At 35.8% G+C, this 25,942-nt stretch overlaps 1 protein-coding gene across 1 annotated transcript; it reads right to left on the reverse strand.

The window, feature by feature from the left end:
* Positions 1–11,357: 11,357 nt before the first annotated feature.
* LOC136825091 (uncharacterized) lies at positions 11,358–21,596 on the reverse strand. The gene is made up of 10 exons (XM_067081137.1): positions 21,430–21,596; positions 20,337–20,544; positions 19,748–19,857; positions 19,242–19,357; positions 18,389–18,504; positions 17,928–17,995; positions 16,527–16,573; positions 14,350–14,426; positions 13,773–13,944; positions 11,358–11,497 (listed from the first exon to the last, which is right to left on the reverse strand). The coding sequence occupies exons 1-9, from the start codon at positions 21,490–21,492 to the stop codon at positions 13,892–13,894; spliced, it is 858 nt and encodes a 285-aa protein (XP_066937238.1). The 5' UTR covers positions 21,493–21,596; the 3' UTR covers positions 11,358–11,497; positions 13,773–13,891.
* Positions 21,597–25,942: the final 4,346 nt, after the last annotated feature.

Here is a 25,942-nt window from a genome sequence, read left to right on the forward strand (position 1 = left end):
CCATCGATGGTGGAAACCTGGGCAAGGCGGGCGAAGAAATCCTGCAGGGTTTCATGATGGTGGGCAATGCCTTCCGAAGGACAGGTGAGGGCTGAAAGGACTTGCTCCACTGACCTCTTCCCTCGGAATGGACAGTGATGGCAGGTAGAGCACGGCTTTTATATGCTTCTTCTTGCCCTCGTGAACCAAGATCCCCAGGCGCAGCTCAGCCTCTTTCATGGGACCAAAAAATAAATAAGACTCGCCTGTGCTGATAGCCGACATGAATGTATAAATGAGAAAACTGTTATTATTTTCTCATTTTGTTCTGTTCACGTCTCCCTGATTTGCTTAAAGACCTAATTAGTGAATTTCCTACGTCTGCAATAAAAGCGGGCACGAACATCGAGTAGCGCTCGTTACCTTTAGTAATCATTTAAAAATATTCAGAAAACGTCAACAAATGATTTTAGGTTTATCGGTAATTTTCCATGCTTACATTAAGTCTATTTTATGATAATGCTACACTTCACCAAAAAACAAGAATCCAAAGAGAACCCAAAGGTAATCCTTCCTGTTGAAGGAAGTACTCTTTATTTTTTCTTCTTTGGGAAGTTCTTTCAAAAAAAGAGAACCACGTCAAATCCCGCAAGCACTGACGCGGGGAAAATTTTGATTAGTGCAACTTTTTAAAACAAATAGAATTGTTCAGAATGTGTTGGTTATAATCACGACAGAAGGTGGATGGCGGGTACAACAAATTTCATATATAGTTCGTAATGGTGTCCCAGTATATATATATATATATATATATATATATATATATATATATATATATATATATATATATATATATATATATATATATATATATATATATATATATATGTATTTGTGTGTGTGCTTGTCTGTCTCTGTGTCTCTGCAAGTGAGTGTTTAAAATTTATGCATGCATTTATATGCTTTCTTTGCATAAGTAGATGCTGGTCGGATGTGCAATTACATTTATATTATCGTAGAGTGACTAAAGTGCTGTCATATCTTTCACAGCATTAAATCATCTAATAGGGAGTGATAATGTAAGTAAAGAAAGTGATGAACTTCTGTGTGAGTTCATATATTCTTCAAATGCTGTTTTCTTGAAGAATATGATTTTTAAAACTTGAATACTAGATTTTTTATTAACCGCATATTGTAGCTTAAGCATTCTAGGTTTGCCAGTTTCACTTTATAGCTCAGTTGAACTATATTAATGTTTTGTAACTGTCGAAAATTGTGATGATATATATATATATATATATATATATATATATATATATATATATATATATATTATATAATATGTATATCATTCCATGATTTCATGATATATTTACTGTTCAAGTTATCATGTGTTCTGTGTAATAATAATAACTGTTGAAGTATTCTATGTAGTATAATGTCAGATCTCAAAAGAGTTAGTGATTTAGATAACTTAACAGCTTAATTTAGAATTAAATAATACATTTTTAATAGTAACGTAGTATATCAGCAACATGTGTGGTAGCGAATGCTGTTTTGCTTCGATTGTCATCGCGAAAGAGAATGTGTTGACAGGTCGGGGTAACAACATGCCATTTATGATTAGCCAGCTGCCGTCTGTTTTGATCCTGTTAAGATTTCATTTTAAGGTTTGTCCCATACAACTTTCTGGTAAAGATGTGTACTTTTTTGAGAAATACGAACAAGTTATTGTGCCGAAGCACATTGCAATTGCGTCATGTTTAAGATTACATTGCTCTGATCATGTATTGTTCTGATCACGTCCCATATGATTTTCTGTTCGAGTCACATACGCCTTTTTAAGGGTAAAGCACATGTCTCGATCGATTACGTCATGTTTTGTAAGATTGCAGTTCAAAACGCTTTGCTCTGGAAGTAACGTCTTCCTTTTCTAGAACTTTCTCTCGTGTCTCGTTCCCAAAATGCCATAATAATTACGTCTTCTGATTGTTTTACTTGTAGCTAGAATCCTAAAATTTGTTCATTCTGATTTCAGAGACCTTTTGTGTGGTTCTCTCTCTCTCTCTCTCTCTCTCTCTCTCTCTCTCCAAATATTTTGCGTTAATAACGCAAAGTATTTTTTGCCTTAGTGAAATTGTTTTTGTTAATCTTTTGTGTATTTTTGTGTGGTCTTGCATTTGCAATCTCTTAATTTTTTACATTTTATATATTAGTGATTTAACATTTATTTACCTAGCAATTTAAGTATTTCTTAATAAATTAACATTATATACTTGATTTAATTTTCATTTACTAAGATTTTCTTTGCAAATCTTGAGTAAGTCTTGATAGTTTAAATTTTGCTTCATTGATTTAATTTACTAATAAATTGACCTTTGTAATTAACCTCAAGACTTAATTAAATTTTGTGTTCTTTTAAAGTAATAGTAAATTCTTTCAGATTGTGAATTCTAATTATAAACTTTAAATTTAAAAATAAATTTAGTTTTTAAAACTTTTAAAAGACAGTGTTTCATTTATTGACCACCAGTGAATAGGATTAATTGTGTGCATAAGGCAAGTGATAAACATGTTTTGTTCCTTTAGTTTTGCTGTAGTGAATTACGACCAGGGAAACAGTTAAAGTTGTGTGATGGAGTGATGCCCTTTTACTTTAGTATATTTCTTCTTTAATTGTTGATACCTCACACTTGTTTTCATAAACTTAGCCTGATTTCTCACATGATTAGTAAGATTTTAAGGGATCACTGTTGCCTTTAGAGTACTCAGCCATAATTTTATTGTTACGAGAGTTCAGGTATCTGGCTGAAGTGAGGTAAAATTTTTGAATCCTGTGATTAGTTGTGTAATAACCAGGTACTTTGAAACACTTTGTATATATATATATATATATATATATATATATATATATATATATATATATATATATATATATATATATATATATATATATATATATATATCTGATTAAAAGCTTTTTAATATCAACGTAAAGTGTCTTCGATAAAACAAAGCTGAAGTAAAGCTGAACTCTGATTTCTGGTTTAAGGAAGGTGTGGATAAATGGCCTGATTAAGGCTTGTTGTCATGGCTTTACGTAGTTCTGCTTCACAGATGTTTGAAAGAAATACAATTCGGCATGTTGTGGTTTCCCAGTCAAGCTTAGTTTAACACCTATGAGGTAAAAAACTGTATTCGGGATGTTCATTTAGGTATTGCTTAAGGTTTGGGTTCTTTTTAGTTATTCATAAACTTTCTTGTTCTTCAATGGCTTAATCCATAAGATTTAAATGCATTTCCTTACATTCGACCTCAACTCTGCTTCAACTAGTTTATAATTTGTACCAAGAAAATGAGATACTTTAGCTGTTCCATATCAAAGACATTGATATTCTCCCATCCTCATTAATAACGGCAGTGTTAAGAGCATATCTTATTAAGAAATCATTAAGTTTCACAGAATTCTCATTCTTATCTCTGTCATAATACCACCTTGCTTATTTAGAACTAGAAAATTAGCTTCCACTGTCATATCCACATGCTTGAAACCAACCTCATCACTGAATTTACCTAATCCAAGTCCAAAAAAAATGAACAGAGGCTACATCCAGTTGTGGTGACTGTCCCTTTTGTCCACGTATTACTGGAGAGACTGTCCCTTTTATCTAGGTATTACTGCGCTGTTTGTCAACTTTAACCAGCTATTACTGCCTGTCTGTCCCCTTTAACAAGGTAACTATGCTGACTGTCCTTTTATCCAGGTATTACTGTGTTAACTGTCCCTTTTATCCAGTTATTATTGTGCTGTCTGTCCCCTCCATCATGGTGTTACTGTGGTGACTGTCCCTTTTATCCAGGTATTACTGAGGTAACTGTCCCTTTTATCCAGGTATTACTGAGGTAACTGTCCATTTTATCCAGGTATTACTGTGCTATCTGTCACCTTTAACCAGTTATTTATGTGCTATCCAGGTTCTTTTTACTATGGGCACTGAAATCATTTTCAATAATATATTTCTGTGGTTTTATCCAGGTGTTACTGTGGTGACTGTCTCTTTTATCCAGGTGTTACTGTGCTATCTGTCACCTTTAACCAGTTATTGATGTGCTATCTGTCCCTTTTTATCCAGGAATTACTGACTGTCCCTTTTATCCAGGACTGTCCCATTTTTCATCCAGGTATTGCTGTGGTGACTGTCCGTTTTCTTTTATTCTATCCAGGACTGTCCCTTCTATCCAGGTATTACTGTGCTGTCTGACACCTTTAACCAGGTATTACTGTTGTGACTGTCCCTTTCATCCAGTTATTTCTGTACTGTCTGTCCCCTTTATCCAGGTATTACTGTGGTGACTGTGGTGACTGTTCCTTTTATCCAATTATCACTGTGTTGTCTGTCCCTTTTATCCAGGTATTACTGTCCTGTCTGTCCCTTTTATCCAGTGATGAATATGCTGTCTTTCCCCTTTAACTAGACATTACTGTGCTGTTTGTCCCTTCTATCCAGATATTACTGTACTGTCTGCCCCTTTTATCCAGGTATTACTGTGCTGTCTGTCCCTTTTATCCAGGTATTACTGTGGTGACTGAAAAGCATTTTCAATATTATATTTCTGTGGTCTCGAATACATGAAATGAGGTATGATAAACCCGTGAATTTTATTTACCATGTAAGTTACAAAAGTAAGTGGGAAGGGGGATGGGGGAAGGGGAAGGGGGCGGGGGCTACGGGTTTGAAACCTACCGTATATCTAAGTTAGGTCAAATTATGGCCACGTGCCAAATTTCGTCCAGATCAGTCAAGCAGTTCATATGTCTATAGAGCACAAACATACTAACATTCCCAAAGATTATCCTGTATTACCTAACCATCCAGACCCTCAGTATAGTAGAAGCAATCATTGTAAGGGCCATCGGAAATCAATATGAAATTAATCATAAAATTTCTTATATCTATATGGGCCGTTCTATTAGTTGAAATGTTTCCTTATTCCTATAAAATAACGGAAAACAACTGAAGTTTTTAATTAGAGTAATTGGAGCTCTGCCTCTCTTTTTATATATATATACATACATACATACATTCATATATATATATATATATATATATATATATATATATATATATATATATATATATATATATACATTACATATCTTATATATAAAAAAAATATATATATATATATATATATATATGTATGTATGTATGTATGTATGTATATATAAAGAGAGAGGAAGAGCTCCAATTACCCTAATTAAAAACTTCAGCTGTTTTCCGTTATTTATAGGAATAAGGAAACATTTCAACTAATAGATGGCCCTTGCAATGATTGCTTCTACTATACTGAGGATCTGGACGGTGAGGTAATACAGGATAATCTCTTGGGCGTTATGATTTCTTAAGAAGGTAAGGAATACTAAATCTGTAGTTTAGAAGTCTGAATAGCTCGATTGCGCTGTTATTTTTCATGCAATGTAAAACCCCTCTCATGTAGACATTTACTGAGCAGCCAAGCTTTTTGGCTATGATGTATGGCGTCTCAGGGCAAGTATAAGACGTTTACATTAAGGAATTCTAAAAATCCTGTTCAGTTATTTTCTAACATTTCCAACATTTCTGACAGTGCGACAACAACAAGAAAATAGTGATGTTTGTACGAGGGTGAAAGCCGTTGATTGTCTCATATGCTTTCCTAATTTTGCAGTAGAAAAAGAGCTTTGTAGAGTAGCTTCTGCCATGAGAGTTATCATATTGAAGCTGTTATCCAGTATTATCCATAAATATTCATATTTGAACAAAAAATATTTCTTGGATATATAGTAAAACATATTCGTCTGTGTGAATGTTCTTGCTTCATTGGTTTCAGCAAAAAAAAAAATACTTAGGTTGATTTTGTAATCAGGCTGTCCTCAAAGCTGTAGTAATATTTATTTAAAAGAACCAACTATTTTACCATGTCTCCCTGATTTTTAGATATCTAGAATGAAGGCCACATACAAAATTTTCCCCTGAAGTCAGGAAGATGGTAATAGACCTCCTTCAAAGTTAATAAGATCATCATATTCGCTCCATCACGTTAATAAAATATTTTTTTTAAAAAGCAGTCAGAGTAAACGAAATAGCATCATTCAAGGCAAATAAAGAAATAGTCTGACCATGATAAATCGAATAGTAAGTAAAGGAACATAAACAGGATATTCTTGATTTGAAGATCTTTTATTATTTTCCAGATAGTTAACATAATTTACTTATAATACATGGTAGCTTTCTCATAGTGACAATACAGTTGGGAAAGTCAGTGCTAATTCAGTAGCAACTGTTATTTTGATTTAGTCATGGAATCATATCCTTACATCGTTATTGGTCAATTCTGCATACCAATGGCACGATGGCCTTTCAACCAATAATGTCAGCATCCAAAAAGGACTTTAGACTAGATTATCCACACGAGCTTTAAAATATTATCTGTTTGTTTGTCACTGATAATGTGTTCCAGCGGGTTTCAGAAGCATTGCAGAAGGGAGGCAGCGTCTTCAATGCAGCTGAGTGAAACAAGTCACCAGCAGAAAATCCATCCAAGACCGATTGAAGATTCTGCAAAGGCTGGATGTTTCGAACGGCCACTTGGAAGGGAATTTCAATATCTTATGGTAGGCCAAAACAGAGTGTAAAGATTAAAAGTTTCTCACAAGTCGAATTAATAGCGGATGAATATAGAATGCTGCTCATTCAGCTCAAAGAAAATTTTAATTCTGCACCAGAGTAGACTTTTTACAGCTAGATCGAAATCCACAAAGCACAGTGAAAGAATTGCACGATTTATTCTTCAAAACTGATTAGTTTCAGAAATTTAGTTTTCGAGATGGTTTTTTACCTTTTTAAATACTAACATCTGCTAAGCTTTTCAAGTGTTAGGCTGGGGGTAGCTTTTAATGAACATAACTCTGCATTCAAAACAAGCTGATAATATAGATGAACAAACTAAGAAATCGCAATAGTAGAAAAATTACATTCCCATCACCATCGTCATTCTATTTCTACTCCTAATACTGATCTACCTGAAGGATGAATCTTGTCACTCGCACCTGACAAGATTTTGACACAAACTTAACGAGTACTGCCTCCTAACTCTCAGCATTTCTGGATGTAATCCTGTCATCTTCGTACACCATCAGTATAGATTCGTAAAACCAAATTAAAGGCTAATCGGTCTGCACAAGATTAAACCAAAGCCAGATATGATGGACCCAAAATGAAAAACTGCACTGCACGCTGAAAGAGATGATTATCGGAAATAAAGAAACTGTGTAAACCTGGAAACGGAATAGATAAACAACATGTAAGCAATAAATGGATAGATAAATTGGTCCCAACACCGATGCAATAACGACACTAAAAAAATAGTTTTAACCTGGGTGCTGCATAGGAACAGTTGTGCCATGGTATATAAAAAGGAGGACCATCTCATAAAGACACCGACAGACTGCATTTTAGGGCTTTTACGTATGTTCCCTGGTCACCCTATGACCTAAGATGCTGAGACTGAATTTCTTTGCGCGTCATCAAAATATCGACAGAGCAAGTTCAAAATTGTCAAATCCACTTCTTTTGATGTCATTTGAAAAGTGAATTTTGCTAATATTTGAGTAAAGGGAAGCTAGAAGCCTTGAAGTCTTTACGAATACGTTCGATTGCCTTCTTTACACCATTTGGTGATATCGGCTTTTCATTTTCAAGTGGAATGCACAAAGACAAATCACATCTCTTTCGGTATCTCCACTATCGAGCCTTTCTTAATATAATACGCACCTAATCCACATTCCTGTACATTTTCACAATCTTTCGAATGTATTTGCTTGTAACATTTGGAATAAATATTGTCCGACAACGTTTGTGTTAATATTGGTTCAGGCATTTGTTAAAGATATCTAGTTAGATTTGGTACCACATTTTCATAGCCTTATGTTCGAACTTTCATTTTTCAAGGCAAATAAATTTCGGGCATTGTATTGGATAGAATTTATTTGTAGATTACTTCATTTGGAAGGAGCAATCTATAAATAAATTTTCAAAGTTTTACATGGATTTTAGTATCATACACGCTGCATGCACCGAATGTACTTGAATGGGTGAGACTTTGTTAAATTCTATGCATAACTGATTTCATTTACCTGTAAGAATAGCGTGGGTAATGGCAATAAACCAGGGACTCAAAAAGAATGAAGTTATTCATTAAAACGCTAGTAGCATTAAGATGGTACACTTGGAGAGAAGTTGAAATAAGGTAAACATGGTTCGCCTGTTAACCTCATGTTCAAGAAACACTCTGTTCAATGTTTCTAGAAGCACAGTCCAGTATTGCTAGCATTTTGTAAAGCGTTTTTTTGATCGATCTTAAAATACGGTCACGATACTCTCTGTCTCCCTTGTCGAATTCTTTCTGATGTGTAGGCCTTCTTGCATAATTTTCAAATGTGCTTTCTCTCGTCAAGTTTTTACTTCTTCATTATATCACGATCTTGACTATGACGGTTTATCCTTATTTGACATCTTGGTTCCTGGTTTAGTTTGAGTTGGCAATCGGTCCCATTCCATTTGCTGTTAATTCTCATATCTGTCCCAGAAATGTGTTGAGAAAAAAAGAAAGGTCATTGTTGCCATAGATTCTGTGTCAGTAAAAAAATATAGTTATATATGGTGAGAGTGAATAAAAATCATGTTGAGATTGTTAACTGACTTTAATGCGTGGGTTTTTGTTTAGTACTCATGAGTTTGTTATTAGTAAGGGAAATTCCGCGTGTTAAATAGAATCTGAAAAGATGCTATAATGTGACTGCATTTTTCTCTAATATTTCTGGTGTGGTAATATGCACATAGATATTAATGTTCCTTATCTCAACATCATTTTTTCAAAAGTCAGAGTAAAATACCAGGACTCAATTATTAAATCAAAAGCCAGAGTAAAATATCAGGACTTAAATATTAAAAATATGTGTTGTCTGATCATCTGAGTAAATAGACTTATGAACATACTGAAGATAAATTACCGTTACTAGTTCATTAATTTCCGAGGCGCTTTTCCTGTGGAGAAAATCGTTGTGAGGATGGACATGCGACTGTGGGAGAGCTGGATGGCGTCGCTGTAATGAAAACGAATGAATTTATGCTTGTGACGGATTTGGATCAGTTTCCTGAAACCTGATCACAGGGCCATAGTCTAGTCAGACAAACACGAAACACGGACGTCGCTGTACAACAAGCGGAGATGAGGCAATTCAGTTTGAAAGAGCAGCCCTTTCATTGGAATTTGGAACTAATGGTAGATTACGATTTATCGATGATTGGTAATATATAACAAAACATTGTGAAGTTGGCTAATAAGGTATTGCATACAACTGCTGTTTACAAGGCACATGTTGCTAAATTAGCAATATTTTTTTGTTACATTAGACTGGGTATTTCATAGTGTGTGGTGTTGCTCTGAATTTCACAGAGTATTGAAAGAGTGTAATTTAAATTACTCATTAAAAATAACAAAAGATAAGGACGTCTCTTAAAATATCCACTAAAAAATGTTAGTTTCTTTGAAAGTGTTTAAAACTTTTCCAAAATAGAGGAGAACAATGGTAATTTTTAGTGAGTCTCTACCTGAAAACTGCTTCAACATGTTTCTTGTCGTCAGCGCAGTTCAGCAATTGAAACGAAAGAAAAGGCATTTTTTTCCTGAAAATTTGCATTCCTTATTTCCAATTGTTATCCTTACCTAGGTTATTGACGAGACATGAAGAATTGCAGCTTGCGGCGTTAGGAAGGCTGACAGTAACTTGTTGGATAAGTGGCGAATTGACAATGATTGATCCGCAGCTCATGGATGAGACACAAAGGTGTAGGTCTCTAAAAAGTAACCCAAACAGTGAACGTAAATTAAACGGATAAAAAACTGTCTGTGAAACGTAGTTGTAAAATTTGCTGGGAGCGGTGCATTGGTTAGGTAATGAGTCCTAAATTAATCAGTGCCCAAGGCTATAAAAATATTTAAAAATATTTGCCTTAAAAGCAAATTTATAACAAAATAATCCCATTTTTTATTTTTTCGTTTTTAGAACTCAAAGCTTCAACGTAGGTTAGGCTATAGCACAGGGAAATTCGAATGGTCATGCAGTTATGCAGACAAGTTATTTTCAAGAAATCATTGTTTCTAATTTATTCGATATTCATTTTTGTTTTACAGTATCTTGTCTGTTTTTTTTTAGATTTCTATTGCTTCTTATTCAGTAACATACTGGCCCTCGTAAAGGCAAGCGTCGCTTCCCGCTCGATACTACTATGTATGTATGTATGTTGGTTTTGCATTTTGATGCTAAAAAATTATTAAGCTAGTTTTCGATTCTGTTGGTTAGATGGTGATGATGATGATGATGATGTTTGAACCGCCTCGGTTGCCTGGTGTATTTAAAAAATTTATTATGCACTCTGCAATGTAGAGACAATAGTCATGTGATTTTCAATGTACTATCTTAATAGCAGGAAACACACATGATGCAGTGCCACTACTTGAGCAAATATGATGTTTCGATATTCTTGATGAACTTCCTGTAAGTTTTTATAAAAAACTTTGAAAGTAAAAGATAATCTTAAAGAAGGCTTGCAAAAGTAGATTTTTTTTGTGGCAGATGTGGATAAACATGGGGATAAACTGTAAACTAAAGTGTATATTCATCAGGAAAGACAAAATCATACCAGTGCAGTGCACAAATTAGCATATCTTCTATAAATCTATTCTAATTGCAGCCTGCTGAGAGTAAACCTTTGGTAAAAGCTGCTTCTCTTGTTAGGAACGTAACAAAATCCGGAATAAACACATGCCGTACAAGACTACTTACATAATCTGTATATTTGTGAATACTGTCAGGTCTATGGTTCCCCCCTGGTTGAAATTGTTACACTGAGCACCTGTGATCGTTACTCTACCGTAACACTCTGGATCAGACAGTGATGGAAAGTCAAAAGTTTCCTGGAAGAGGGACAGAAAAGATATACTTCCACAGTAATTCTTACAGGATTACAAATTAAATTTAGCTAACTATCGAAAACAAGATGATCTTCAAACATACGAGTATGTATTGAATTCTTTTCTATTATATCAATCCACAAAATAGCAATTTGTTTTCCTAGTAACAGCCTCACTAACAAGGAAGGTTGACAATATGGCGTATCTGACAGATAAAGTGCCTTACAAACGATCAGGATATTTAGATTTATACAAAAGATATTATTTGTTGATGGTAATAGATGGTAACAACACCTGGACATCTTGAACGACATATGGGATTTTAAAAGAAAAGAGAAATACTTGCTTCCAGAACCACAAGATTCACATTTCCAGTGCATGATTTGGCAGGGTTTCCCTTCACACCTCCATTTCCATCTTCTAAGGAAAGTCTTCTCCCTGATCCACTTATGAGCGACTGGAAATATGCACACACATCGAAAGTGGAGGGTGGTGGACAGAACTGAAATAAAGATAATAATAACAGTAAGGTAAAAGGAAAACGTGTTAGTTTGAGAATCGTAATAGCAAGCGCGCATGGGCCAGGACTAGAAATGAAGCATGGTGAAAGAGTGTTCTCGATAGAGTCTGAATCTGTGCTGGCTAGGTTTGGAGGGCATAAATGATAATTGTGCTAGGTCATAATGGAGTTCCAGGAATAAATGAGAATGGCAAGAGTCTTGTGGAAATGTGTTTGGGAAGGGGCTTGATTTGGAATATAAGGTTTCCAAGGAAAAATATCCATAAGAATATATAAGAAAGAGAGGGTGGGGGGGAAAAAGAATTAGCAGCTTGTTAGATGATGTTTGAGTCCAGAATCATTGGAGGAGTATGTTGAAGAAGAGTGGCAGGAAGTATACAAAGCAAAAGCAAATGTTAAGATAGATGAAATTAAAGTTTAAGAGGAAGAGGTGAAATTCTAGCAGTAAGAGTAACTAATACAAGTGGGTTTTATAAGGCTATAGCAGGTCAGGAGAAAATGAATGAGGAATTATCAAGGATTAAAGACAAAATCTGAGGAAGTATATAAAGAAAATTTAAACTTCCAGTACGGGGTCACAGAGTTAACTGGGATCATATTTGGCTTTAGGAGCGTGGGAAGAGGGCATGAAAATAATGAATGGTAGGAGGAGCAAATGAGAAGTCTAAAAAAAGAGCAAACAAAGGCTTTTGGAGGTGAAGTTGCGAGACAGAGAGGAAGAGCATCTACAGGATTACAGGATAAAGTGGATGAAAGTGTGTGGGAAAAACAGAAGGCACATAATAAAAAAGTGACGCTAGAAGGTGGACAGAGGGTTTAGAAATAATAAATTGTTTTACAAGGAAGTAAATTTAGAGAAAATGTTAATGATCAAATATAACTCATAATAAGAGATACAAATGGAGAGATCCTTTCAGAAAAGAATGCAGTCCTTGGTTAAGGGAGGTATTATTTTGAAGATATTTTGAATATGGAGGCTATAGAGGAGGCAGACCTGAATTATTCAAGAGTGAAGTGGGTTAGTGTAAGTTTATAAATACTTGTGGACATAACTATAAAGGATGAAAAGAGAGCGAATAAGAGAATGAGGATTGGGGAAGACACCATGGCTGATAAGATTATAGCAATATGCTGCAGTGCTTTGTTGAAAATATGGTTGCGTTTGTGACCGGGGTGTGCAAGGTCAGTCTGTGTGTGGGAAAGGTTTTGGAGGAATGGGTCAGATGGTTTTCGTATTTTCTTTGCAGACTCAAAGAAGTGTAAGAGCATAACATTACTTGGTGTTACAGGGAAGGTATATGATAGGATTTTGTATGAGAAAATAAGAATGACATAAGGATTGATGGGGAAGGACAGTTAGGCAAGGGAGAAAGGATGGATCAGAGTTTATTATGAAACACTTATCTGAGAAGTTTTGAAGTAAATGGAAAATGTATGTGACATACATGTTCCTATAACAATTTACTGCAGTGTGGAGGATGTGGGGGATGTATGGTGTAGAAGATAAATTGTTAAGAGTAATTAAAAGTTTTTATGATTGGAGTGAAGTTTGTGTTAGAAACTGCTTGTGGAAGAGTGACTAGCTTGGTATCAAACTGCACGCAAGACAATGGTGTGTTATGCCACTGTGGTTATTTAACATCTTTATGGTTGAAATAATGTGAGAAGTCAAAGAAAGAACAAACGTATCCTCGTATTCAGTCTCATTTATTTTCTGGATCTCTATTAACTTGTTGTTCAACCACTCCAATTTTCTCTTTTTACTATCTTAATCGCCGAATGGCAGAAAGTGCCCCGGTGTTTGGTTGTATAGCCGACTTTGAGGATTAATTTATTCATTCAGAATAGAAAGGGACTGAATTACTGGGGTAAGCAAGAAAAGAGCTATACAGTAATACAAACCTTCAAGTCTCTAAAAAGCAAATGTACATGTGCTTTAATCGAAAGAAAAACAAGTGAACATATTTTCTCTTGGTTATATGAGCCACATTTTGTACAAGTAGAATAAAATTATCCATGTGGCTTAAAATGATGACATTATCTATAAAGCAATGGATTTAGGTGCAGATGTTGCCAGCAGTCATATAATTTTCTCAGAGATTGCTTTCAGGTGCAAAGAGAAAGAGGAATTAGGGAGGGAAGTCGTCCAGCTTAGCACGTGAAGGACAGTAGACCCTCCCTTTGAATGATGAAACGTTATGTGATTCGTGTTAAGATGGTCCAAATGAAAACAGGAGATTTGAAACAGTGAACTTACCAGGGCAACGACGTAAGCGGTTGGTGAATAAGTTGGCAATATGACATTTGGGTTTGAATTTAAGCAGTTAACATAGCCTGCAACATATTGCTTGTACCCATACGAATTTGCTGCAAGGTTCATACTGCAGTTGTTGCATGGGAAATCGAAGTAGACGTAGAGCTGTGTTTGCCTGGAGAAAAGAGAAAGAATACTCAACTCCTGCATCGGGCAGTAAAAAATTGTGTTCATTTGCCTTTTCACAAGGAACATCAATTCAGTTCCGTATAGTTCCATTCCACATTCTGTTATTTACATAAAATTATATGATAAAAATCATAAATCACAGAGACTGTAATACTGACTGACATTTGGTTTCAGTGACTCATAAACCATCTGTGGTACATGAATTCTGCACCTTGCTTAGATGTAGCATTTAAAAGCTTATTGTGAATAATTATTTTCGTTTCCTTTCATTGAGGGACAATAACAGTATAGATTCCGTTCTTTTTCACCTTGAGCAAATTTTCGTTTCCCGGTATTGATATTGGATTAGTGCTCTTAACTACAGAATAAAAGTTGTCGATCATATACTTACGAAAAGTCATGTGCCGCAAGGAATTCCAGGTGACAGTTCTCACAGAAACTGCACGTAAGACATAACCCATTCGACAGCTGAAGAAAGTGAGAGGATTAGGTTGTCATTGTAGAAAGATTAAAAGTAATTTGTGGCGTGCTCAGACATACATGATATGTAGGATTGCGAGAGATCAGAGATCAGTAAGCTATAAGGTATAAGAATGAAGATAAGGTGGTGAAAGTAAATGCATGTCCTAAATGGCTAGTGGGAAAATGGCAGTTTTTTAATCATATAATGGCTCTGATTAATCCAAACACTGAAAGTAGTATGAGATAGATCCATTAAGCGTCTGAGGGTAGGATGAGAGAAGAGTTACAGGGCAAATGAAACAAGGAAAGTAGTAAGATTCTTCAAAGGTTTAGAAAAAGGGGCATTTAGAGAGCTACTGTAAGTTTAGAATGTACAAGAAGGGTTTGTTGAAAAGTTTAGTGTAGGTATTTTCAAGTTGTTTGTTCTAGATTGGTCGAAAGAGCTGGAGTGGGTGATCCTTGTTATTCAGGAAGCTGGAGTATGTGTAGAAAAAAAATATGAGTGGTGTATAGTACGCTGTTGTGACTGCTGTTTTGTGTTTCTTAGGAGCCACCTGCTTTCAGGGGAAAAGTTTTGACATTAAAACCTTTGTATAACAGTTCTGCAATAAAACAAATGCAAGAGTTCCAAAACACTGATAGTGCCGAATAGCTGCTAGTCTGCTAGTCATTCCAAAACAAGTCATTGATAGATGATATATTTTAAAAGAAAATTTTGATTTACGACGTGCTTCAGAAGATAGTAACATGAGCGCTTTGAGATAGTAAATCTCCACTGAGGCTGTCGATCTGCACCACAAAGTCTCCCTTCTCCCTAAAAGTTACATTCTGCCTTTCCAAAAATATAAGTACTGTTGCAAGTTACGGAGTCATTATTAAATTTGGTTCACAAAATGTACTGTGAGATTTCGCTTTCTTAAGCCTGAAGCATTTGCGACAAGGCTGAGTATTCCACACTCAGAAGTAAAGGTCTCCTGTAATGGCTGCTGATCTCAAAAGTTGGACCTCTTTAATAGGTACTCCCCTCGTCGACAAACACCTTGCCCCTACCACACAAAAACAGTAAGATCACACAAGGAAAATATAGCAAGACCCACAGAATGAGACTGACCAGCACCACTGAGCTACCACCTCCCAAGCGTGTTAATAACATTTCAGTGGTCAGATAGTTTCATGTTCCTAAATTGGATGGAAGAACACATAAAAATAGTGGGTCATGTTTACCATCACAATAAACAGATTTACTGTTAGATTTCATTGTTTCTTGGGTAAATGTTCTATGCAAAATGTCATTAACAGCATAATTATGTATAACATCAAAACCAGTTTTTACATTAAGCCGATTTACCATGTTTAGTGAGAATATTTAATGATATTTCTGTTGGAGATTATACTTTCAATATAATCAGCCTTTATAATTAACAAGGAAAGTCTGGTAACAAAATTTAGATTCAACCCCAATGAAATACGAACAGTCAGACGTATCAGGCTAAGCTATTATGCTTCGTAAGTCTTTCGAGGCACCTGAAGAAGCATAATAAGACTTAGTAAGCTGTTATGGGAACAGAGTGCTCTCATCACGTTAACAGATTCCATCATGGGTCACTTAAAAGGTCATTAGGTTTGATTTGAATTACTCATATGACAAAGAATATTCACCATAAAGTTAGCAGTGATGTAGTTTTTTTTACAAAACTAATATTATAAATACATATCTACGAAAGTAGAGTAAATTTTTTACTGTAAATAAGAGTCTAAGCCGAGAAGTGCTCTACAACAACAACTGTTGAAATGTTCTAAAATGTTAAAAACTCCATTTGTTACTGAAAATCATCTTGAAATGAAGATGTATATAAAGTTAGACAGCAAGCTGAGTCAAAGGAAAGCCTTCGAGTATATTTTTCATATTTTTAGAATGCCACTTTGATGGATCTGAATTTGTAACTTTCGAAAGGAATACAAAAATAGCCGTAATATCAAATATTGTCAGAAAGAATCATTGTTCTAATTTCCAAAACGGTGTGAAAGTTACAACTCCAAAGCTGTTTTCCACTTACTCTTTGTAGACATTAAAAAGAAGTACTCCACACCACAGTTGGTGCTTACCTCTGTACATTGACAGTAGTCGAACCCAGGCAACAAGTCAGCGCATGCTGAAAATAGGTGGAGGTTTCATCATTATTTATAACTGATTCTTATCATTCTAAATTAAGACTATACCTGCCAATATAAAAAGCTTGTGCTCTAGAAGCCATTATACGTATCACCAGTGCGTCCTTCGAACAGGTACGATTATACTATGAAACAAATATCCTCAGACTTCTAACATCTATTGGATCGTACCATTGGAAAGGACACGGGTTCCATCCTGGTCAAGGAGTGGTCTAATCGAACGAACTGTTAAAAAATCATGTTCCTCTATTGATCTAAGCAGTGATTTGCGGGCATGGAATTAGTCGAACGTGGTAGGTCGCAACCATGGTGGGAAGGGGCACGGGACTAACATACTCAAGCTAAAAAAGTTACTGAGAACCGGAAGGCTAACTTCTGGGCTCATCCTTCTAAGAAAAAAAGGACCATGGTTTAAGTTAAGTATGTATGTTTATGTATGTATATGTACGTGTATATATATATATATATATATATATAATATATATATGTTTATGTATGATATATACATATTGTATATATATATAGATATATATATATATATATATATATATATATATATATATATATATATATATATATATATATATATATATATATATATATACATATATATATATATATATATATATATATATATATATATATATATATATATATATATATATATATATATATATATAATATATATATATATACAATACATATACATACATACTTAATTTAAACCATGGTCCTTTTTTTTAGAAGGATATATATATATATATATATATGTTAGTATATCCCACCATGGTTATGATACACATTCGACTAATCCAGGCCCGTAAAACTGCTTAGATCAATACAGGAACATAATATTAAACCATGTGTGTGTGTGGGTCTTTTTTCATTAGGAAGGAGCTGAGCATTACAAATCAATAATCTGATCTCGGGGTGTGATGAACAAAGTATGATACAAAAAGTGAGAAATAACATTTTTAGCTTGAGCATGGTATAAGTATGTATATTTATGTGTATGTTATGTATATATATATATAATATCCATATATATATATATAAATATATATATATATATAAATATATATATATATATATTTATATATATATATACATATAAATATATATATATATATATATATATATATATACATACATACAAACATACATACATATATGTGTGTGTGTCTACAAAAGCGCGAATATCATTAGGCACGGAGCTCTACACATTACAAATCAATAATCTTATCTTGGGGTATGATGAACAAAGTATGATACAAAAGTAGGAAATGAAGGAACATAAACGGAACGGCGCCTTGGGCACCAGTGATTTTGTCTTACCTGTAACCACTTGTCTAGGGAAGGTTCCACTGGTATGATATCACAGCAAGTTGGTGGGGGTGGGTATGCTGGAGGAAAAGAAGCTGCTAAGACAGGAAACTGTTTCACTCGAACTTTTAGTCTAATAGTCGCTGCAGACATTTCAGCGAGTTTCAAAAATGTGTTAAAGTTCAGTGCTGTATGTTATGATAATTCTAACAGCTATCAAATTATGTACATATTTCTTGAATACTTTGCATTCTTGAACACGCACCATTAAATTAAAGTGTGATTTCCCTAAGCATTTTGTCTAACTTGCAGGTTAACCAAAAGCTCATATGTTTATTCAGTTCAGTACTTTAAAAGATGGTCTCAATCTGTTTGCAATAGGTTTCTCACCTGCAGTCACCTCTGAACTATCGTATTTTGCTTTTTCAAATCTGTTATGATTGATTAGCATTATTTAGCAAACAGATACTCACGAGTTGAAGTAACACGACAAAAGAAACCTTTTCTCCTTCTTCGCTTGTCAGTTTTGAATACCACCCGGACATCATCGCAGTATTTTAGCCGAAGGCCATGGCGTTTTCCACAAAATCTTCAACGGTAGAGAAAAATAAATATTAAATATATCGTAGATTTCTGATTCGTACACCAATACTCCAGGTTGCCCTTTTCCACATAAGAAGCTGTCTTAAGGAATATTCTATAATCAATCGCATAGTCCTACTTGGAAATGTCTGACAGTCCTTTATAAAATATTTTGCTGTTTGTGATAAAGTCATGTATAATATAGACACATACTTCTTAAATTTGATACTCTGTACTGACATAATAGTAGTGATAATTTTTTTCTTATACTGTTTACATACTAACAGCAATTGCCGCACTCAAAAATTCTGAAATAAGTTTACAATGGTACGGCTCCTCCACAATCTCAGTAGATGCATTTATACCTGGTATACTGGTTCATGAGGTTCCCAGGTATAAGATAGTAATATGTAGTCGTGCTTTTTTTAGGACTGGAGGACCTCTAAGAAATTCCTCATGAAATGACCTCGAAAACTTTCGTTATTAGAACTGTGAGACATGTATTTGACGGCATTTGATTGATTGTAATCATAATCATATTTCTGGATAAGTGAGTTTTGACAATTTTATACAATGAACGAGTAAGGAAATGTTATTAGTTTCAACTCTATGCTTAATAAGTTACCCTATGATAGACAAAAACTGCTGCATTATATTTATTGTGATCGTAATGCTTTTGCTATACGTTTGTCAAAAGAGGCCGTAAAGCCTACGCATTCATTTCAGAAAGTCCCAAGATACCACCTTCTTCCGTTGGTGTAAGGAGGTAAGTAGGAGATGAGCCTGTCTTTTATGCAACGGAAGCTTTTTTGAAGCCTGAAGTATGGACAGTATATCTCAATGCAGTTAACAGAAGGATCCTGTAAGGAAAGTAAAAGATTACAGTTCATTCATGCATTGTGGATTGGGAAAAGATGTTGAGAACATTTCCAAAATAGAATTTTAAAACTACCTTTCAACAGTAGTCAGAACGGACAAAATAAAAAATATTAACCACTGTATTTTGATGTACTGGTCATAGTTATAGCTTCACTTATTAGTATTGTGAGCGAAAAAGAATAAGACATTATGTAAGAGCACTTTTTTTCATGTGGGTAGTTTAGCCCGTGCAAGGGTTCAAATTTCTGTCAGTAAGAATGTAGAAGTTTATAACCATAAAAAACTGAACTTGTACCAAAGACTTAAGAAATAAATGCATTACCCTTTTTGAAAAACAAGAATATTAAAGAGATTTAAGGTCTGATGCTTACCCGAACTAAGTTAAAGGATCTGAAGAAATTATTTGCGTAGCGAAGGACTGAAAACTCGTTATGGCTGTACATTCTGTAGATGTTGCCCAAGGTCACAACTGTTTCTCCGTCTAGTTTGAAAGTGGGATATTTAGTCTTGTTTCTATTTTCTTTATTGTGTGGCTTCAAGTTAAAGTTACTTTGTCGATTAAACTTCTAGGAATAAATACGTAAGTTAAGCGGTAAATCACCGTAAGTAGATGAGGAACAGTATATGTTATATATGAAAGAGTGTTGAACCGTCGAAAAAACTTATTAGTATTGTATTTTATCTGAAGAGGAATCAAAAACATAAATCTTGAAAGTGACTGGAGCTTTGCGATCAATCAATTTGTTATTCTTTGGAATGGTACGTTTATCAGATGATAAATGGCAAAGTAATGGAAAGGATGCAGCTGGTCGTTTATAGCTCTTCATTCATATTTAAAAACAAACTCTCTCTCTCTCTCTCTCTCTCTCTCTCTCTCTCTCTCTCTCTCTCTCTCTCTCTCACACACACACACTCTCTCAGACACACACACACACACACACACTTTAGAACTTCATTTACTTGGAGCTGCGGGCAATAATGCCCTGTTACTGGTGTTCTTGTAAAGAAAATTAATGGCTTGAAGTTCTTGAAGGTCATCCTTGGTCAAAAGGCCATCGTCTACCGACTGATCATCCTCTGTGACGTCACCTCCGAAGCCTTCGTCATATCCAAAATATGCTTCATTGGCAAACTCATCTTCAGATGGCACATCTACAGCTTCTGTCACCTAGAACGCAATCGGATGTGAAGATAAGTCTGAGAAGAGAACAATCGCCAGGTTATTTGTTCCTTCTTTTTAAGAAAAATAGGAAACATGAAAAGAACAGTTTCATGTGAAGTTAGTTAGTTACTTGGCGACGAATTGTAAGTTTTCGTCAGGATATAAAATTAAAAGAAGAAAATATCTTGTGGCCAACAACAGGAGGATTTATCCAATACGGAACTTTAAGATATCGCTCTTCATGCAAAATGTTTTTAATCGTCATTTTGATCAGGTTTTGATAAGAACCACATTTTCCTACTCGTAAGGCAAGTACAAGATATTTGAAACTGATTCTGAAAACTATGTTTAATAACTGTTTTATTTACACAAGGTAAATGGAAAACATGTTGGTTTTGAAGGAATCTATGTTATTTAACAAAGTTATCTTCAGCTTTAGAGTTATCCATTGCAGCTTCTCTCCCATTTATGGAGTTAAAAGTAAACCTGTACGCAGTTTATGTATTTCTAATTCCTAATTTTATATGAAAACAAGTTTATGAGCATAACACAGAATCAAATCTCTCCAAATCCCAACAATGTGTGAGAAGTATTCTTAAAAGATTCTACTAAATTGTTGATTAAGAGTTCTCTTTAAAACTGTGTTTTAACGTTGGCTGTAAGTGAATTATTTTGAAGCAGTTGTCTTGTCATAAGATTATTATAGGCTACATGTTCCACGACAGATCATTTTCGGCCTTTGTGTTACAAATATTTCGAAATTAATTATAGGCATCTGGCAAGGTCTTAAATTATTTGGAAATTTAGAATTGCACACAGTATGGTGTGCATCGTCTCGAAAACAAGCACTTTAAGATGGCAAAAACTTCTCATAAAATAGTTGGTGAATACCTTCAACTGTAGAAGAGCAGCAGAGATGAAAAAAAGGTAAAACCGGAGCCAGAACAGCGCCATGGCTGTCGAAGATGGAGACCTCTTCGACTAAAAGACAGGCGAGGAAGAGACAGACTTGCTACACTAGCTGTCGCCCTCGTTGTGGACGCATACTGTATGGTGGAGTGAGGTTTTTATTCCCTTTACGCTACCCTGGCAGTCTAAGCAGTCGCCATCTGGTTCCCTACAACGCACCCCTCCCTATGCACGTTTTACGACGTTCATCAAAACACCTGCTTATGGGAGAAAAATACAGCCCCGTCATAAAGTGATTTGCACGTTTACTCATACCCATTAGTGTTGCCGACTTGCTTATTAACCCAATTAGGAATTATGTAAGGCAGCTATACATGAACACCCAGCGGTCCATAAGTATATGACATTATTAGTTAAATGATAACTGAAGATATTTTTTAGTCTCTTCTATCACCAACGTCAGTCAGTTCATTATTTCACCACTTCCTTCACCCACTGCAAATTGTTTTCAGTTTAGAAATCAGTTCTCATGATATTTAAATGCTTCTTCTTGTTCAATTTATTTTTGTATCTTCAATTTGTCTCATTATGATAATAATGGTAATGGATGGCCAGTAATTATTGTGAAAAACAGTCGATAGATGTCGGTCGGGTATAATTTGTTTAAACATATTTATGTATTGGCGAAACACGCCTTTTAATTCATAAGACCTGACTGCAGCTGCAGTCCTCCTCCAGCATTAATATGCAGCATGTTCGCTTAACTCGGTGTCCTGAATAGGATCGGATGTTTGTTGTCGTTCCACTTGCAAACCCAAGACCATTCCTCGACCTCTAACAAGATCGAGCTCCACACAGCTGTGAGCTGTGCTTTATCAAGGGAGGCATACTGGTTGAATGTACATCTTGCCCCAAGATAACTGATTTTGTTCTTTAGGTGAAGCTCTGCAACTGGATAGATTTTATATTCATTTTTCAGAAGCAACATTATAACAGGATGTTCTATTGCTTATTTCAGATTATTACCATTTTATTTGTCAGGTCATTTGTCCCCTTGGTCTTCTCACTTGAAAAACTGTCTTCTATTTACTGCCGTGATTTTTTTTCTTCCTTTATATAGGAGCATTACCTTCTGTAAAAGCTTGGGCATGGCATGGTACTGAGAATTGTGTGATGGTGTTTTCAAAGTTGAAAGAATTCTTTGAAGACAGGTTTGGTACAGTGAAGATTGCTAAGGTAACATCACATTTAAAACTTGAGATCACTCACAAACTTTTAGCTCCCAAACATAGAAGTAATGAGTGAATTACAGTTAGCTGTTGAACCAGAAATTGCAAGACTAGAAAATAAAGTTACATAGTCGAATCAGGCAATTCCTCTAGTACTATTAGTCAGGGATGACAATGGAGTTAGATAATGTGGTTATCATAAAAAAACTAAATACCGGTTTGTCAGTGGCCCAAGATACTAAAGATATATTTGATACTCTGTCAGATTGCAAAATATTTTCAAATATACATTTTGATCGATTATTTAATAGTTTATGTTAGATCCATCGAGAATTATTAGGTGAAGAAATCTCTTTTGTCTTAGTGTCCTGAGAAATTAGCATCGCCGGGGTGGGGTGGGGCGGGTGTTCAGGGTGCAGTGTCTGTTCGGACATGTTTTGTAAAGATTTTATTTTGAATGAAATAAAGTAAGTAAAGCGACCTTTTAGATGTTTTTTGCTTATCTTCAAAGAAATTGGATAATGAAAATTTGGTTGACATGAGTGGGGCTAATTTATTGTTTTCATTTTACTGGCTGCTCAAAGAACTTTCATACACGGAAGTAAAATCTTGTAGCTAGGGAAATAAATCTTCAGCGTTTCGAAGTCTTTCATCACTCTTGAAACATGCATTGCCAGTATTTATTGTTACTGATGTGGTCCATAATTTTCCACAGGAATTTGAAGCATTTTTTAGAAAGTTGACTGTCAGAAACAAGGTGCTTTGTTTAAATTCTTAGTATTATGAAATACGAACACAGATTATCTCTAATGAAGGCTTCAGTATTCATGAAATTCCTCCAGTTAGTGAATGACTCCATAAGCTACTACAGTAGATGCATGACCAGCTTTCTTAATAACAATGATCTGGGATAAATCACATCATAATTATACAGATTTCACTGTCAGATTAAACAAATAATTTTGCCGTAGGGCAAAATTTTAATAATGTTACTGTCACGACTGTAAGTCACCTCTCCCTCTAAGAGTGCAATGATGCACCAGATTGACGTAATTCACGTATTCTATTAAAGTAAAGGTAGTCGCGTTAATAACACTGCTGACTAACAAAGACAGGTTATGGGAAAACATTGCCCCTTCCTGGAAGAATCTCTCATTCCTCGCCCGTTGAAAATAATCTCTTAATCCTCCTCCTTGCCCTAGTGACTGCTCGAGTCTCTCTTCCAAGTACCGCCTTTCAGAAAGCCAAATCCCCACCGGAGGCACATGAAAGAATCGCTTTTGTGAATTACTACTACCGCAACCACAAGAGAAGCGCATGTGTAAAATTCATTCCCTTTAGCACGAGTCATAAAAAGTCCATGAGACCAAGCAAATTCCTTTGCTTATCAAAGTACAGTCAGTAGGTGGCAGGAGAACGAATTCCCAAAATTGTTCAGCTGTCTCATAAAATCTTGGCACCCTTTTTCATTCAGACAGTCACGTGATTTCGCACATGGCAAGCCATTCAAAACATTGGCCTTAGTCACATGACTACAAGTAAAGTAAACATGACCCTTGTGATCACGTGCTAGTCAGGTCACTATAGAGTAGTGGTAGATTCTTTTGCGCACGTGATCTAGGCAAATAGACTTTGCCCATGCATGGTAAATTTAAGATTTTGTACTTATCATATTATGCCGCATTTAATCTTGCGTACTTCAGGTTGAGCACATTTTTCCATGTCACATTCTATGCAATTATTCTTTGCTGAAGAAGCCAGTTAAATTGATTTTTATCACGCATCTGGTCGTGTAACCTCCAAAACTATGTGCTTTTCATTTATCTAAAGGGCAAACTCATGTAATAAATTTCAGTGTAAGCCTGTAAAGTCTCCGCTGAGCGGGTTTTCTGTGGTGACGACCCGTTTTCTATGCCTCTCCTGGATTCACCGCTCCTAGGTTGTTGGGTCACGGTCAGTCACCGTCATGCCGCCCGGCTTGTCCTCCACTACCCACATCTTCGTCAGGGATGACGACGTCCGCCCTCCACTGACCAGGCCCTACAGGGGGCCCTTCTGCATGCTGGAAAGGAATAACAAGGCGTTCCTGCTCGCCCTTCACGGAAAGAACGACTGGGTGTCGGTTGACTGCATCAAGCCTGCCCTCCTGGAGGGGGACACAGACGTCACCGCACCGCACCCTCCGCCTGAACAGTCGTCGCCGCAGCCGGCTCCCTGCAGGAAGCGGACACACGGCCGCCCCAGGAAGCATCCGCCCACACCCACAGCCAGCCGTCCCCATGCACAGCACATTCCCCCGCTGTCTTCACGTAGCCATGGCACCCTTCAGAGCCCCAGCAGATACACCGATTAATCAGATGTTACCCACGTCTTGGGGGCGAGTATTTGTAAAGTCTCCACTGAGCGGGTTTTCTGTGGTGACGACCCATTTTCTTTGCCTCTCCTGGATTCACCGCTCCTAGGTTGTCGGGTCACGTAGATCCAATCAGACTTCAGACCCAATCATTTAAATTATTTTATGTAAATTTTTACCTGTCTCTAACTTGTATATTATGTGCTCCTCTTTCTCAGGTATCAGATTTTATTCAACTCAGTTACTGTCCATTTGTGTAACTCAAAGTGTATTTGTTCATTGTATTTATTGTTAATTGTTATTGACCTCAGGTCACCCTTGTTCTCATTGTATTCCTCAGCGTGACGTCAGTCCGCCGCTATGTAAACTGCCTGGGTCACCAATAAATCAGCAGTAACCTTATCCTGCTCGTTTCTTTAGCACCTCTTAAAAGCCTTCCATTCCACACATTGGGGCCGAAGCTTTTCTCATCAAACCAAAGCCTCTCCTAAGGCTTACACTATCCATTTCTTTTATATTTTACTACATCATACGTGTCGCACAAACCTTAGTTCTTCAGAACCCAAAGAAAAGTGTTCAACATGCACAAACCCTAAATTCTTTGGAATCCAAATAAAAGCGTTCAACACGCACTAACCTTAAGTTCTTCTGAACCCAAATAAAAGCGTTCAACACACACAAACCCTTAAGTTCTTCAGAATCCAAATAAAAGCATTCAACATTCACAAACCCAAGTTCATCGGAACCCAAATAAAAGCGTTCAACACATGCAGCCTTAAGTTCTTCGGAACAAATTAACAGCATTCAACATGCACAAACCCCAAGTTCTTTGGAACCCAAATAACAGCGTTCAACACACGCAGCTTTAAGTTCTCCAGAACAAAATCACAGCGTTCAACATGCACAGCCTTAA

The sequence above is a fragment of the Macrobrachium rosenbergii genome, chromosome 3, assembly GCF_040412425.1.
Source record: "Macrobrachium rosenbergii isolate ZJJX-2024 chromosome 3, ASM4041242v1, whole genome shotgun sequence".
NCBI lineage: Eukaryota > Metazoa > Arthropoda > Malacostraca > Decapoda > Palaemonidae > Macrobrachium > Macrobrachium rosenbergii.

Excerpts from the sequence above, each read along its gene's own strand:
- LOC136825091 (XM_067081137.1), bottom strand. The coding sequence starts at position 21,492 with ATGGCGCTGTTCTGGCTCCGGTTTTACCTTTTTTTCATCTCTGCTGCT. Across the intron at positions 18,505-19,241 it reads CCTTACACCAACGGAAGAAG|ATTTTGTGGAAAACGCCATG; the intron begins GTGGTATCTTGG and ends CTACCGTTGAAG. Across the intron at positions 17,996-18,388 it reads TTGTCGTGTTACTTCAACTC|CATACCCACCCCCACCAACT; the intron begins GTGAGTATCTGT and ends CTTTTCCTCCAG.